Raw genomic sequence first — 17,089 nt, 5'->3', positions numbered from 1 at the left:
TTTGCAAGAATAAATCATTTCTGATCGCTTTTAAAATCTTATGGCGATAAAAAAGAAATAATGGAGTAATTTACTACAAACATGGAGGACACATTAAAAAAAGCTTTACAAAACCGTATTGATATGTTGATTAGTTCTTCTTTTTTACAGACATAAGATTTTTAAAGCGATCAGAAATGATTTATTCTTGCAACAAGCTCGTACATAGACGCCTGATACCAGGTACGGCCACTTACGCAATGCTCTTGTACTTCCAATACCAGGCTTATGCCACTAATATTAAGTACCATATTGCAAATACAGGATGGTTATATCAATTTTGAAAAAATTGTCGGGTTTTCACTTCACTTTTTTCTGAAAAATTGTGTATAACATTTTACGTTTGGAGTATTGGTTATGGTTTAACTAATTATTCCAAAATATATTAATTTAATATAATTTAATATATGACACAATTTTACATATGGAAAGAAATAGTATATTTTGAAATTAAATAAAAATGCCTTGGTTACAGAGATAGAGTTTGGGTTAAAAAGACCTCTCTTCCACTCAAACCCAAATTTTTTAAGTCTTATCCAAAATAATTGTTGATAGAATATGCTGAAAATTGAATACCTAAAATGTAAAATTTATTGAGACTAATTTTAATTTGTAACAATTAGGATGTAAGGATAACTTGATTAGAGATATTTTTTCCATCTTTTTAGTTTGTTAAAAAAAAGAACACTACATTTCTTTATATTTTTAGCATGCTTAGCTCTAATTCTTATCATCTGAAGAAAAGAGGATGGATTCCATTAATATTATGTTATATATTTTATAGTGATGACATCCAAAATTTTGTTATCTTTCAAATTGCCTATCTTCGGTAATGATTAAAATTAGAATGTTTTGGCTCCAAAAATCTAGTTTGTGTTTTGTTATTAATAATTTCAGTTACAAAACAGTTTTTGTGAGCGTGTGCATGTTTGATCTCCGAATTCCATATTAGATAACCAGAATTTTATAAATACTAAAATGAGTTCTTGAAGTTTATAATATTATTTCCCTACCTTATCATATGTTTATAAGATATTATCAATGTATTATGACAAAATGAATAGTACTGTCAGTAGTTTGTACAATAATATGAATAGAAGAAATCGTGAATTTGGTAACAACACAATATACTCTGCTGTGAATGTGGATGTTGTGTTTAGCTCCATTTCATCTTCTGCATAGTCAGAGATCTTACACTATCCTGGACTTGAATCCTGCAATCTGGAGTCCATGTCCGCCTGAAGAGTTCCAGTAAGACTGCAACAGTACCTTAGCAATACCACATAGTACCTGCCATGATTTCATATCATTGAATGCACCAACATCAGGGTACTGAGATAAAGGACATCCAATAGGCGACAACCAAAGTAGTAGAAGTCGGCGACGTAGACGTTCAAAACATACTAGAAAACTACTTTGCTATAATTTTAGTCTTATTAAATAGTTACACTTACCATATATGCAATTTAGTTTTCTTGTGTCTGTTTTATTGATATCCAAGATTACAAATGAACCTCAATGTCGTGCCTGTTGTAGTGATGGTGCAGGGTTGGGAGACAAATATCAGTCGGAATACCCGCCAATATGTTCTACCCGAGAACCTGACCACCATCATCAACGTGAACAACCTGTGCCCTCCAGATCTGCTGCTAGTGGTGATCGTGTGTTCCGCTCCTGCCAACTTCGAGCAGCGCACAGCCATCCGTGACACCTGGGCATCCCTAGCTGATCACTCTGCTAGAGTGGCCTTTTTGCTGGGCGAATCTGATAATGCTACAGTTCAAGTAAGTATGCGTCACTTCTCCTTTCCTCAGATTTAACATGACAACGTTCTTGTTTTACATTAGAAAATTATTGTTTTTAATTCAGATTTTTTTCCTCAATTTTCCCAATTCTTGGATAATCTACAGTAACAGTAAGCAAAAACTCTTTATTACTCCATTTGAGACTAAGGAAGGATGCCTGTCGTATCCTTTACATACCACAGAGACTAAAGAAGAGCCACGCGCTTCTTGAAAACATGATGTTATTTTGGTCCGATAGATTGCTGTAGTTAGTAATTTGTTGAAGATGAATCTTCAAAAAAATTGAGATTCAAGATTTAATTGACTAAATTTGACAATCAAATCTTGATTCTGCCGAGAATCTTTGTCCCTGTGTACTGAATGGAATTCACGTTCACGTCATATTCTACCTTCCTTATATCAAACTAGTAAAAAATGAATCATTGCAGCTGGAAAATAGTTTTGATTATTTCGTCGTATGTCAGGTGTGATAGTGATGAAGTGTCATAAATAGAAACAAAAGTGCCCAAAACAAGGTGAGTTCTTTGTTTTATAAGCGTTATTAACGTTTGGCTAGAAAAAGCTGGTGGTTATTCTGAGTAGGAAAATATGATATTATATACAATATTTGACTTAAAGTTGATATATTCTATGTTCTTTCTTTAGAGCATGCCTATTGATGCGATCGACTACACAAATTTGCCGATCGCTAAAAAGTGGGCGGTAGCTATTCAGTATTATGCAAATTATCAATTGCTAAAGTGTAAATAGTGTATTTAAATAAATTTATACATACATATATTTAAATATATGTTAACTCCTAGTAGTCCTAACTTCGCCGCAGAAAGCCAAACAAAGTTCATTTTTTTCATTTCAGTTTTATTTTTATTTAACAACAAGAATTATGTATGGTATTTTCATATTATTCATACAATGTTACACATTAAAATTTGTGCAAAGATCACTTGTTTTTCACTTTAACCCTTTGGGTATTACTGGTGGGTATTACATCTGGATACCTGGATGTTTGGAAAGTGGGGAGAAATACTAATGTTCTGTTAATAGCCTGTAACTGGCAAGAAATATTTAAATATTATAGGTAACTGGATGTTTTACATTTTATTTTTGTGTTATTTATTTTTTGTCAAATTGATCATGTTTAGTACTAAATATAGATTACAGAATATATATTAAGTTATCTCTTCTTTGTTGTTTATTTGGTTCAAATATAGAAGGCAGCACCAACCAGGCAGTTGTTACACTGTTGTAAGATTTTTTTCAAAGTATAAAAAATGTGTTTTCAATAAAAATTGATCATTGTGTACAGTTTTAGTTACATTAATCAGTAAATAATTAGTTTTATTCTTAAGATCTGTTTGAAGATGTGTTCCTAAGGCAAAATGGAAAGAGTTTTTTTTTATCTTGGGCAAGTACATTATGTGTTATAACCTATTTGTTACATGTAATGTTATTATGAGTGGTGCTAAAGAGCTTCTTCGTGTACAATCAGAGCTTTTACATAAAAATGGAAGTTACAGGCAATAATATAAAAAGGTACAAAATGGTCTAAAATAGGTCTGGTATCCCCCATTAGTCGCTAAGTAGATATCACTGCTATTCCCTAGTAAGACAATCTAAATTTGATTGGTACCCAAAAGGTTAAACCATGGAAGCATGGAAAATATTCTATCTTGCAGCTGTAAAGGAGTGTTGTGCAGTAGATATAAAAATACATATGTTAAATATGAGTATTTGACAAAGGTGAGCACTTTTTGTAATGTACAACCAAATGACGTTGGTAACACACCGTTATAACAAAACTAAATTGGTGTCAAAAAGTAAAATGTGGTTTTCCTATAACCTCAACAATAATACAACATGATTAGCAGATTAACGGTTTTAGTTTGATAAAAATGTATTCCTTTTGCAGGCTAAAATTCAAGATGAGACCAGTATGTACGAAGACATCATTCAAGAAGGTTTTACAGATACTTATAACAATCTTACCATCAAATCCGTTATGATGCTGAAATGGGTTCAGCAAAACTGTCCTGCTCAGTTCCTGATGAAATCAGATGATGATATTTACCTCAATCTCCCAGCTCTGACCAAGGCGTTGCGGCCTGTTGCTGAGCGGAAAAACATCCTTGTTGGTTCTCTCATCTGTAAAGCGAGGCCTATCCAGGACTCAACTAACAAGTGGTATGTCTAATTACTGTTTTATACTATTTCAGAATGTTACTGTATGTTTTATTTTCAACAAGATGGAGCTCCTCCACATTATGCTCTTCCTGTGGTGATGGCTAGTGCACACCACCCAGATCACTGGATCGGTAGAAGAGGATCAATTGAGTGGCCAACAAGGTCTCCACACTTAACACCCTTAGACTTTTTTTGTGGGGTCACTTGAAATCAGTAGTTCTTAAAACACATCCCACTGGTGTCCAAGGCTGGAAAAACAGTATCACTGCTGAGTGCAGACGCTTAACCAGAGAAACTTTTAGAAAAGTTAGGCAAGAATTTGAAAATAGGTAATTTTTTGCTTGAACAACAACGGCTACCAATTTGAACATATTATTTGAAGTCTACAAAGGATTAACAACAGTATTCAGTGAAAATTTTGTTGTTATTAGCAGTAGTTTGTATACTAGTAATTGTTGTTTAAGAAATTACATTATTGGCTGCTGACACCAAACGGCCTGGCTGATTAAAAATTTTTTAAACCAAAATACAGCATTTTTTATGAGCTTCGATTTGAGTTGTCACAAGGTATTAGTTGCCATTTCAAAATTTTGACTTTCGGTATCGGTATGGGGGGGGGCATGTAGGTGAGCACGCTCATTTTGAAAATATTGTTTTTTTTGTTCCTCCAATTAGTACTATACACTCCCATTTACAGAATTTTGATACTTGGGCTATAAGTCTTAATACGAGTATGAAGTTTTCAAATGAACACCCTGTCGTTGAGAATTGGATAAGTGCTGACAATGTAGATATACTCCTCATGTTTTTCCAGTGACACCTAAGATCGTGTTGTTGTGCTTGATGTATGAGGTGAGTCATTTTTCCATTGGCTACTAAACGTTGTGGCAACTTGCCCTTAATTATTGGGTTTGGGTGAGAAGGAAGAACACACTTTTCCGTAACCCGCATCGTTCGCCCCCCCTCATCTGCTATCACTCTGTCATTAGTCACTCGTAACAGTTTTGGAAAAACTAATTTGATACTGATATAAAAACGGATCCTACAGTAAACATTGAGTTGTGTTATTTAAATCCAACATATTTGTCTAGATTATTACAATTGTCTAGATTATGATGCTAGGCAGTGAGCTTCCGTGATATTGAGAGATGAGGCTTTGATGAGATGAGTTCTTTCGTGCGTGACTTTGATTTTGATGCGTTTGGGGTTTCTGAGACCTGGCTTCGTCCTAAAACCTCATCAGTTGGTTTCAATATACCGGGGTACATGCTGCTTCGTCGTGATCACCAAGGTACCCTAAACGACTCCTCTATTGATACACAGGTGGAGGTGTGGCCCTGTACGTGAGAGAGAGTATTCCTTTCGAGCGATACACTCTAGCGGATGTGGGCCCTGGAGTTGAAACTCTTTGCATTATTGCCAAAGTGGAAGGAGTGAGGTTTGGTCTGTGTGTGGTTTACAGGCCGCCACACGTGAGGTACACTTCGATGTCAGCTCTTCTACACTCTCTCGTTGTTTGCCTGGCTATGGAAGTAAACACAGTAATGTGTTTCGGGGATTTTAACATTAATTTATTATCATAGACATGCCATGGAGCTAAATGTTTACGCCGACTCTTGAAAGAATCAAACACATTACAACTTATAAATGAACCAACAAGAGTTACTGCAACTTCAGCCACCTTGTTAGACCACATAATCGTGGACAGGTCGGCTGAAATCGAGAGGACCAGCGTCATAGACGCACCTAGTATTATAGATCAAAGAGGAATAAAAATAACGGATCACAGGCTTATTTATTGCACGGTTAAAGTTCCTAAATATAAGAAAAAAAACACCTAAAATGATTATCTACAGAGATTTTAAACATTTCAATGAAGAAAGGGCTGTAGCTGCAATCGCAAATGTTAACTGGAATAGTGCAACGCAATTAGATGGAGTAGATAATATTGAACAATTTATTTCAAGGAATATTAAAAAGGTATTTGATGAACACGCCCGTCTTGTTTGTAAAAGAGTCACAAAAGAGAAGGCTCCTTGGAGAAATGATGAAATAATTAAGAATACAAAAATTAAAAATAGACTGCATAGAAAATATTGGAAGTCCAGAACTAATGGGGACTGGGAACTGTACAAAGAGGCACGAAATAAATTGAACCTGATGATATGGAAAGCAAAAAAGGCATATTTCACTGAAAAATTATCATCTTCAAGTAACCCAAAAGATTTCTGGACGTGCCTCAAGAAATGTAATGTAGTTGGAAATTCTACCAATAACTGTTTGCCTCATAATTTGAATATAAATGATATTAACAGAGATACTTTGTTGAGATGGGCAGTGCAAATGAGGTTAGTGAAGAAAAAGTAATTTATTTGAACTCGAACAAGATAAATAATGATGCCGTTAATTTTAACTTCCAATGAATGAAATAAAAACCAGAGCAGCGGGCAGCGATGAAATTACTATTCAGATGATTAAAGCCGTGAGTCCATATGCACTAGGTGCCATCACACATTTGATAAATGAGTCCTTGTCTGAAGGTATGTTTCCACAAAGATGGAAAGAAAGTATAGTTCATCCCTTACCTAAGGTACCCACCCCTCATAGTGTTAATCAACTTAGGCCAATATCGATTTTACCAGCGATGTCCAAAATATTGGAGAAAATTGTTACTAAGCAATTGATGAAGCACATGGATGATAAGAACATTCTTCCTAAAACTCAATCTAGCTTCAGACATAATCATAGTACTTGCACTGCCCTGATGAACTTATTTTCAGATTTTATTGACTCTAAAGACAGTGGAAAATACAACTCCATTGTTATGTTGGATTATTCGCAGGCATTTGACTCAATTAGTCACAAAATGTTGTTGGCCAAGATGCACTGTTACAGCTTTGGAGAAAACACTATTGAGTGGGTGAAGTCTTATCTTGAAGGAAGAAGCCCGGTGACAAGGGTTGAGGGCGAGACATCTGCCTCTCTAAGTAGGGAGCGAGGTGTGCCTCAGGGAAGTTGTCTTGGTCCTGTACTGTTTAACCTGTACACCTCTGACTTCCCAAAGTGTATTAAACACTGTACGGCTCATATGTATGCTGATGACTGCCAGTTGCGTTTGTCCTATGACCCTAGCTCAGTTCAGGTGGCTTTTGCCCATATAAACTCTGATCTTGAAAACATCAGTAAATGGTCTGTAGACAATGGGTTAAAGCTCAATGTAGGCAAGTGCACTGCCCTTCATACTATACCACACAACACAATACAGGCCTTGACAGACAGTGGTGTGGGGATTGCTCTTGATGGGGAGTTTTTGACCTTGTGTGACAGGGTGAAAACGCTTGGCATCATGCTTGATAGCGATCTAACATTCTCTGAACACGTCACTTATGTCATACAACGTGCACTTGGCAGCTTAAGAGTTCTATACAGATTCAGATCTCTACTGCCGGAATTTGCGAAGCTTCAGCTTATGCAGTCGATGGTTTTTTTCCGTCATTTACTACTGCTATCCAGCCTATGGTAACAGCATCTCGCGGGGGGACGTAGAACGTATTCAGAGACTTAAAACCTCTGCTGTGCGTTTCATTTTCAACTTGAAACGTTTTGATCACGTGTCCCCCTTTCGAGATGCTGCCAGCCTGCTACCAGTGGAGTCCGTCTGCAGGATGTTGACTTGGTCATTGGTCCACAAGGTCCTATCACACCAGGAACCGCAGTACCTGAGCGAGCGGTTGTTGTTCCGGGAGGGGGTCTCGCAACGCAGTACCCGCCATGGCTACCTTCTTGACTTTCGAAAAGTCAGGCATGAAGTCGGGAGGATAAGTTTTTCGTATTTCGGCCCTAAATTGTACAATGACCTCCCCCTTAGCCTTAAGCAATACAGTTGAATTTCTTTTAAATTAAAACTTAAGGACTACATATGTGTTGATAAATAACGTAGTTAAGTTGTTAGTGTATAAGTTTTAGTATTAATATAATCCAATGTTGTTCCATTTAGTTTTAATCACAAGTCTTTGTTATTTAGTATTTAAGGCCATTAAATGACTTGAGTTGTTCTGCAAAACAGTGTATGTACTGAGAAACGCTTGTAAATAAAGGCACTTTGATTTGATTTGATATTCATTTAATTGAGCATTGTACGTAAAGTATGTACTACCAAGCTATACACATCGAACAGCACTAAGGTAAACAAAACTTGATAACATAGTACAATAAAATAAATGGTAGATAATTTATCACACTGACAAACATATGGTAGCAAATCACAAAGTGTGCTACGGAACACTGCAGTAAATGATGAATGTGAATTTACAGTCAATGTTGAGGAGAAGGGCAAATTCTTATCACTACAAGAAATCTTGTATGGTAACTGTTGGCTTGCTTACAAATGCCAATGTTGCTAAATGTGACGTACCTTATCTTAAACCTTATCTTTGAATTATGGATGTGGGTTGATTGGTATTTTGAGTTGTATACAACACGAACAACTAGAACTTTGAGTTATAGAGTGTTAATGTACTGTCCCAGACACTGGAAGATTAACTTATCAAGATGTTTATAATCCAATATTCGTGTAGTGAGAAATTCAAGGGGATTTTGAAGATCCAACTTATCATAGATGTTAAGTTGTTGAAGGTCAATTTATCAAAGTTTGATTGTACTTATATTGTTGAAAGCAAGCTCTTTGCCACTTGTGTGGACATCTTGAGCCAAATGTTGTAGATAGACGGTCAGTATCTTCGTTTTCCTATGACCTGTCAGTAGTTGCAGTTTGTAGAATATTCTTGATTGCTCCTTGCAGTAAAAGGGTCAGTATCTTCGTTTTCCTATGAGCTGTCAGTAGCTGCAGTTTGTAGAAATTTCTTGGTTGCTCCTCACAGTAAAAGGGTCAGTATCTTCGTTTTCCTATGAGCTGTCAGTAGCTGCAGTTTGTAGAAGTTTCTTAATTGCTCCTTGCAGTAAAAGGGTCAGTATCTTCGTTTTCCTATGAGCTGTCAGTAGCTGCAGTTTGTAGAAATTTCTTGATTGCTCCTCACAGTAAAAGGGTCAGTATCTTGGTTTTCCTATGAGCTGTCAGTAGCTGCAGTTTGTAGAAGTTTCTTGATTGCTCCTCACAGTAAAAGGGTCAGTATCTTCGTTTTCCTATGAGCTGTCAGTAGCTGCAGTTTGTAGAAGTTTCTTAATTGCTCCTCACAGTAAAAGGGTCAGTATCTTCGTTTTCCTATGAGCTGTCAGTAGCTGCAGTTTGTAGAAGTTTCTTGAATGCTCCTCGCAGTAAAAGGGTCAGTATCTTCGTTTTCCTATGAGCTGTCAGTAGTTGCAGTTTGTAGAAGTTTCTTGAATGCTCCTCGCAGTAAAAGGGTCAGTATCTTCGTTTTCCTATGAGCTGTCAGTAGTTGCAGTTTGTAGAAGTTTCTTGATTGCTCCTTGCAGTAAAAGGGTCAGTATCTTCGTTTTCCTATGAGCTGTCAGTAGCTGCAGTTTGTAGAAATTTCTTGATTGCTCCTCACAGTAAAAGGGTCAGTATCTTGGTTTTCCTATGAGCTGTCAGTAGCTGCAGTTTGTAGAAGTTTCTTGATTGCTCCTCACAGTAAAAGGGTCAGTATCTTCGTTTTCCTATGAGCTGTCAGTAGCTGCAGTTTGTAGAAGTTTCTTAATTGCTCCTTGCAGTAAAAGGGTCAGTATCTTCGTTTTCCTATGAGCTGTCAGTAGCTGCAGTTTGTAGAAGTTTCTTGAATGCTCCTCGCAGTAAAAGGGTCAGTATCTTGGTTTTCCTATGAGCTGTCAGTAGCTGCAGTTTGTAGAAGTTTCTTGAATGCTCCTCGCAGTAAAAGGGTCAGTATCTTCGTTTTCCTATGAGCTGTCAGTAGTTGCAGTTTGTAGAAGTTTCTTGATTGCTCCTCACAGTAAAAGGGTCAGTATCTTCGTTTTCCTATGAGCTGTCAGTAGTTGCAGTTTGTAGAAGTTTCTTGATTGCTCCTCACAGTAAAAGGGTCAGTATCTTCGTTTTCCTATGAGCTGTCAGTAGTTGCAGTTTGTAGAAGTTTCTTGATTGCTCCTCGCAGTATAACTGAAATTTGTGAGTATGTGTATTATACCTACCTATTATTCCGTCAGTAAATTCTGCTGATTCAACATATGCAGGAAAAATATCAAACATATTCAAATGTCTAAGCTGACATTGTTTTACTAAAGATTTGTCAGACTAGAATTTAAAGTGTTACCTTGTCCAGTGCAGATTTTGTAGGGTGGTTTTGTTGAAGATTTTGGTATGCAAGATATGATTTTAAATTGTTGTGAATAACACTTGAAAATTAAGTTAAGGAAAATTGATTTATTTATTTATTTTATTTCAAATCTGTATGTGTTCCACTAAATGAAATTGAAATCACACTCATCTTTTGTATTGCAGGTATACACCTCAATACCTCTTCAGTGAGCCTTTCTATCCCAACTACTTATCTGGCACAGGCTATGTAATGTCTCAAGATGTCGTTCCTAAACTATATAAAGCTGCCCTAAAAACCCCAATCATTCACCTAGAAGATGTTTATATAACAGGTAAGTCATAGCTGTAAATAAATATTATAAAGTATCAAAACTATTGTTTTAAATTCTAGCTAGAGAAGCACAAAGTTCTTAGTTAAATCATAAGTACGATGTTAACTATTGAATGAAGTAAAGTGGAGATTGTGATACAGTATAATATTAATTAATTTGTGCAGGAGTGTTAATCAATTGAGGAGTTAGGTGCAATAAGAGCAACTCGATACACTAGAAAGTAATACATATTTTCAGATATAATCAAAATTGTACGATTTGATTAGCCATTATATAGGAATACATACAGGATACTTTTGTATTTTCCAATTTGCACATTTAGTCATTGGGTACTTCCCTGACAACATCAAAGATTACAGCAATGTTGATGTGTGCGGATGGCATAACCCTTTTTCTGAAAGGAGACACACCAGAAGACCTAAGTATCCGTGCCTACATTGGCCTAAACATGACTTACGACTACTGCTTAGCAAATACCAAGTAGCAATTCCTCCTGAAACAAAACAGATCAACTCCAATAGAAGAGAACACATCCAGGTCCTTTATAGCATTGACCTTTTAGACTAAACTAACTTTTTGGGTCTCCCCCTACACTCAAATTTGATATGGGGCCCATATATTGATACCCTGTGCAAAAAACTTGACTTTGCTCTTTATGTGATAAGAAGAATAAAATGCATCAGTAACACAGAAGTAGCAAAGATGGCACTTGGCTCTGTTTGAGACATACTTGAGATATGGCGTAGTGGTCTGGGGTGGCACATCCAATAGCAATTTAACTTTAATACTCGCCCTACAGAAGTCAGCTATACGATTATAAGCAAACCTAAAAGCTCGAGACAGTTGCAGAAAAGAATTTAAAAACCTCAAAATTAAAAAAGTAATCTCAATTTATGTACAGGCATTCATACTCCATGTTGATAAATTAGGACTCTAAAAAAACAAGATTACTACATACTCATGACACTAGACACTCATCAAGAATTCCTATTGTGAAACACAGGACAGCTCTTTGTGAAAGAAAAACCATTATTTATCGAGACTAAACTCTACAACCATCTCCTTGCTGACTTCAAGCTATTGTCAGGTGAAGCACTGATACATTGATTACACTCCTGGTTGACAGTTACCCCAATCTACTCAATCGAAGCATTTAGACAAAATCAAATACAGTTGACTTAACTAAAGAAGACAACACGATCAAAATGTATGTTTTTGAAATATGTTGAATTGTATAAATTCAACATATTTGACACAATTCTTTGTACTTGATGTTCAGAAATAAAGCATTATTCTATACTATTCTATACTCTGGTGCAGATTCAAACTTCTCAGTTTTATAATATGATTATTATAATACGACTTCAACGGTAAGAAAATGTTAATACCATAATTTTAATTTACCTTCAGAACACTCAAATATATAATAGCCATACAGTATCTGATCAGTTAAGTTCAAAGAGCACTGTATAGAAGACATTACAAGAAACATAAGCTATTTGAAAAAAAGAAACTCTGAATGTTTGCCCTTTTCCCTCTACCTCCTCGATAATAATTGTGATATAGACCATCATGTTCATGTTTGGTGGAGTCTTGATCGATTGTGATATAGGCAGTAGATAACAAATTTGTATTTCTCAATAAATACCGGAGTGTACATAGAGAATTGTCAGTTGTTACATGGAGGTTAATTACACAAGTTATCATAGCTTAAACATTAAACTAAATCATTCTCATATCATTTTTAATTTTTATAAATGACAACCAAGCAGCTGAATTTACATGACAAATTAATTCTCATTGCTAATGACACCACAGGTCTGATTAAACCTAATTAGAGACCACCTATCTCAAAAATTACAGAAAAATATTAATTAAATTGTCTCTAAGCCAACAAACTTTTCTTAAATATTCTCAAAACATTCATACTTAGTTTTAGTTTCACTTTAGAGAACTACTTGAAATAACTTTTTATGAGATTAAATTAACTTCCAACAAAAATTGTAAGTTCCTTAGTGTTACTTTGGGGGATAATCTGAGGTTGGAAAATCACAGCAGTTAGTTCAATAAGAAACTAAATTCAGTAAGTTATGCTACTGAATTAAAGATGACTACTTTGTAAAATTAAAGATTTAACGGATTTAATAACAGGAAAAACTATTTAATTTGGCTATTTTGAATCTGAAATGAGACATGGAATTGTTTGTTGGAGTAGTTTACCATTCGTTGAAAAGGTTTTCAAAACTTAAAGGACAGCAATTCGAATGTTAGAAAATTTAGAATTTAATCATCCGTGTAGAGGCCATTTTTTATCTTAAAACTTTGACAGTGGAAAATTAAACTCAAGAATCAAGAATCAAGAAGTTTATTGCAACAAAACATTCACAGATTTTACAAACTTCAGATGTTGTGTGAACAGGTTGCTTGTCAATAATAAATACTAAATCTGTAATACAATTACAGAATAAAACTTACATTACATTAAAATATTACAAACATTTAAAAACATGTGATCGTAAAGACTGTCATGTAAAAACTCAGTTATGCTATAGTAAGCTTTACTAATTAGTAGACTTTTAAACTGAGTTCTTAAAACAAGACATTTTAAGCTGCTTCAAATGAGGAGGAAGCTTATTATAAAATTTAGTTCCCATATAACTTGGTGAACTTTCAAATAATGTTAATTTGTGTACAGGAAATTGCAGTCTATCTTTAAAACGGGTGTTATACTGGTGCTCATGTTGCTTTATATTTCCTGAATTTAGACGATTATGAATAAAAATTAAACAACTATAAATATATACAATGATGGAATTGTCAATATTTTCTAAATCTGTAAATATTTTTTTTTTACATGAGGTTCTTATATTCAAAAATAGCAATGGTTCTTATGTATCTCTTTTGAATTTTGAGGACAGAGATAATGCCAGAGCAGCTGCCCCATATTTGTATTCCATACTGTGCTAGTGAATAAAAGCAAGAATAATAAACTATAAGCCTAGTCTTAATGTCTACCAACTCCTTAATGTAAACATTTGGTAGCAAGCTGAACTCAGTTTTTTGTTTAAGACATCTATGTATGGTCTCCAGGACAAATTTTTATCAATAAGGAGCCCCAAAAATTTACTAAAATCTACAGCAGTCAGAGTTGTATTCTTGAAATTTATCTGAAAATTTGACAGGGTCTTGCTTTTGCAATGTTTGGAATTTTACAATTTGAGTTTTATCACTATTTAGTACAAGCCCATTATATGTAAACCAATTTTTCTAAATCTATGAGCGAATTAACAATTTCTGATTTAATATGTTGTCCTCGGTTACATTTTACTAGGGATGTAGTATCATCTGCATACAATATCAACTTATTTTTAACATTATAAGGCAGATCATTTATAAAAATAATAAATAATAAAGGACCCAAAATAGATCCTTGTGGTACACCACTACATATGTTTGCCCATCGATGATGTATGTTTTATGCCATTATTGTTGAGTAATATTCTTTGCTTCCTATCAGTAAGGAATGATTGGAACCATTCCAAAGGCTTACCTAAGATTCCATAAAATTTAAGTTTACTTACAAGTAATGAGTGATTTACACAGTCAAAGGCCTTGGATAGGTCACAGAAAATACCAGCAGTATCCTGCGACCCATCCAAGGCCTCTAGAATTTGCTCAATCATTTTCAGATGCTGCCTCAATAGTGCTGTGGCCAGAGCGAAAGCCATACTGATTTTTACAGAGGAAACCATTGTTTTCTAAATATGTACATAATTGCTTGTGGGCTATCTTTTCAAAGACTTTTGATATGCTAGGTAATATTGACACTGGCCTGTAGTTGTTAGGGTCTTGCCTTTCCCCTTTTTTTAAAAACTGGTATTACATCTGCATATTTAAGTTGCGAGGGAAATTGACCGCACATGAAAGAGTGGGTTAATAATTAAAGCCAGAGGTTGTGAGATGTAAAACGCAGAAGCCTTCAGCACTTGCACTGGGAATCTCATCCCACGCAACGGACTTTGTGTTCCTCAGACTCATTATTACTCTATGGACTTCTTGTGCACTAACATTTTTAAAGACAAATGAGGCTTGCTTATTACAATTAAAGTTACTTAAAAGTTGAATCGCAGAGTTGATCTGTGGGTTTGCACTAATTTTATAAGTAGTATTTACAAACATAATATTGAGCGTGATGAGCAATGTGCTTAGAGTCTACACAAAATTTCATCTTTTTATTTTGAGTCTTGTACAGTCTTGTTTTTTAGTCGTACTAATACCTAACTCTGACTTCACTACATGCCCACACAGCTTTACTTTTGTTTTTGGAATCACTGATATATTTACAGTTATACATTCTTTTAGCAGCAGTACAAACTTTTTTAAAAATGTGTTTGTAATCTTTTTACATACTGAATAAAATTTACATCATTGCTAGATTTAGCTATTTTATGTAGTTCCCTTTTTTTCTTACTTGACTCGATTATACCATTTGTAATCCCATCTCTTGTTTTTTTAAAATATTTTTAGATCCACATTTAGCTTTGACCTAAATTTATAAGGGAAAGAAGATTCAAAACATGTCTTAAAACTGCTAAGAAAACTATTGAAATTCTCCTGCACAGTGCTTAAATTGACAAACATTCCATGATGTATTACTTAATACAGTCAACCATACCAGCAATATTCTGAGCCGTAAATATCCTTTTTCTAGTGGAACCTTTTTTTGTGCTGTAAAATCATTCTTACAATCAACTGATATTAATAAGGCTCTATGGTCAGATAAACCTAGCTCAATATTTAATAGTTTACTTTGCTTAACTCTATTATTGGTAATAATGTTGTCTATACATGACATAGTTTCTTTAGTTACTCTAGTTTGGCATTTTAAAATTGTAAGTATACCCATATGAAATCAGTAAATTTTAAAAACCTATTTCGTAAATTGTAATCTCTGCATGACTCCAAAATATCAATATTAAAGTCTGATGTTATATAAACCTGGTTTCTTTTAGATTCTCTTTTTAGTGCCTTAAATAGTTTTTCAAGTTTAATCAAAAAGCCATCTTACATTGGACTTATTTGTGTTATGATAAATTGAAATAACAAGTTGGCTCTCATTAGGGATTGCTATACAACAACTCTCAAAAACGAAATCTTCTTTGAGAGAAACAAACAAATCATTTCTTTCAATAAACTGTGTAACCTTTTTTAACTAAAATACAGGAACCTCCTCTAGTACTACTTTACCCTAATTATAGTGAGAAGCCAATACAAAACATTCAAAAGTATTCAAATTTGATAGCTGAGAGCTGTTCAACCAGTGCTCATTGAGACTAATGACTTTAATGGGAAATTTATTTACAAACATTTTGTAATTCTGTTAACTTTGTAAAGGACAGAAGACCTTGAACATTGTAATGAAGTAACCAGTTATTTTCTATTAACAAAAGTATTTTCTAATATGTCTAAGTTATCAATATAATTCTCATAATCATCTACATTGTAACATTTTGTCTAAAAACTAACTTCAACTCTGTAATACTATTTAAAATAATTTTTATTACTATCGCTACTCATCATTTTTTGTTTTAAAGGGGCCAAACATTTAGGTTTAAAGGATTGGTTTGATTGACATCACTGACACTAGAGAGCCCATCCGAAGATGTTTGTTTCTCCTTCTCTTCAACTGGTAGTGGCTCGGGAGCTTGAAGTGAGATCCAAGATGCAGGTTACTTCAGTGGATTTTAGACCATTGTGTGCGGTTGCAGGTGTTCTGTGTTGCTATTACTTTCCCCTCTTACTAAAGGTGACTGCATCCGGATGTTTTCCCTGCGACGTAGGAAGTTCTGGTTGAGTTCCTTTAGTCCAGTTCCTCACATATTTTCTGGGCGAGCCACTGCTTTCCTTTATAATTGAAATGCATCCCATGCCGTGTGTGTAACTGTCTGTCTGCTATACTGCTCTTCACCAAAGATACATTAGTAAATTTAACACTTGTAGCCTCTAGAGATTCATTTGATTTTCTGATTTCATTATTTACACAGGACCAGTTCCCTCAAATCGTGTCTTGTAGGCAAATCCACTAAATATTATCTTAGAGCTCTTATATTTTTCTAAAGTCTGTTTGATTGAGGTGATTGCTTTTTCAGCCTCGTTTCGGGCTACGTCATTGGATCCACAAAGCTATCACAAGAACATCATCTGGTCCAGAGCTTCCTCCATCAATGTTGTGGGAGTTCAAAATTTGCTCAGATAACCCCCCAGGCCTAACAAAGCCAACACCCTCAAACGATGTTGAGTTTTTTGTTTAAATGGAAAGCCAAGTTATGGCCAAACTCTGGCTTGCAAAAGAATACAGTGCAGTCCCTTTATCTCCCATCACAACTATGCAACACATAATCTACACATTTCTTGCAAGGCCTCTTAATTTTACAGAATTTTGTATAGAACTTCATTTTGAAGTAACCGATATATTATTAGATAAATTCAAATTAATCATTGTT

The 17,089-nt window shown here is 34.9% G+C and overlaps 1 protein-coding gene across 2 annotated transcripts in view; it reads left to right on the top strand.

The window, feature by feature from the left end:
- The window catches only part of LOC124368695 (beta-1,3-galactosyltransferase 1-like), a 50,954-nt gene that overhangs the window by 22,187 nt on the left and 11,678 nt on the right, over positions 1–17,089 (top strand). For both annotated transcript variants that reach the window (XM_046825995.1, XM_046825994.1), the window contains exons 3-5: positions 1,576–1,823; positions 3,754–4,025; positions 10,438–10,586. In XM_046825995.1, coding sequence (XP_046681951.1) covers positions 1,576–1,823; positions 3,754–4,025; positions 10,438–10,586 — 669 coding nt within the window. The remainder of the gene's footprint in view (positions 1–1,575; positions 1,824–3,753; positions 4,026–10,437; positions 10,587–17,089) is intronic.

This window comes from Homalodisca vitripennis, chromosome X (genome assembly GCF_021130785.1).
Source record: "Homalodisca vitripennis isolate AUS2020 chromosome X, UT_GWSS_2.1, whole genome shotgun sequence".
NCBI lineage: Eukaryota > Metazoa > Arthropoda > Insecta > Hemiptera > Cicadellidae > Homalodisca > Homalodisca vitripennis.
The sequence above is the reverse complement of the archived record's forward strand: the minus strand, read 5'-3'. Positions and strand labels throughout refer to the sequence as shown.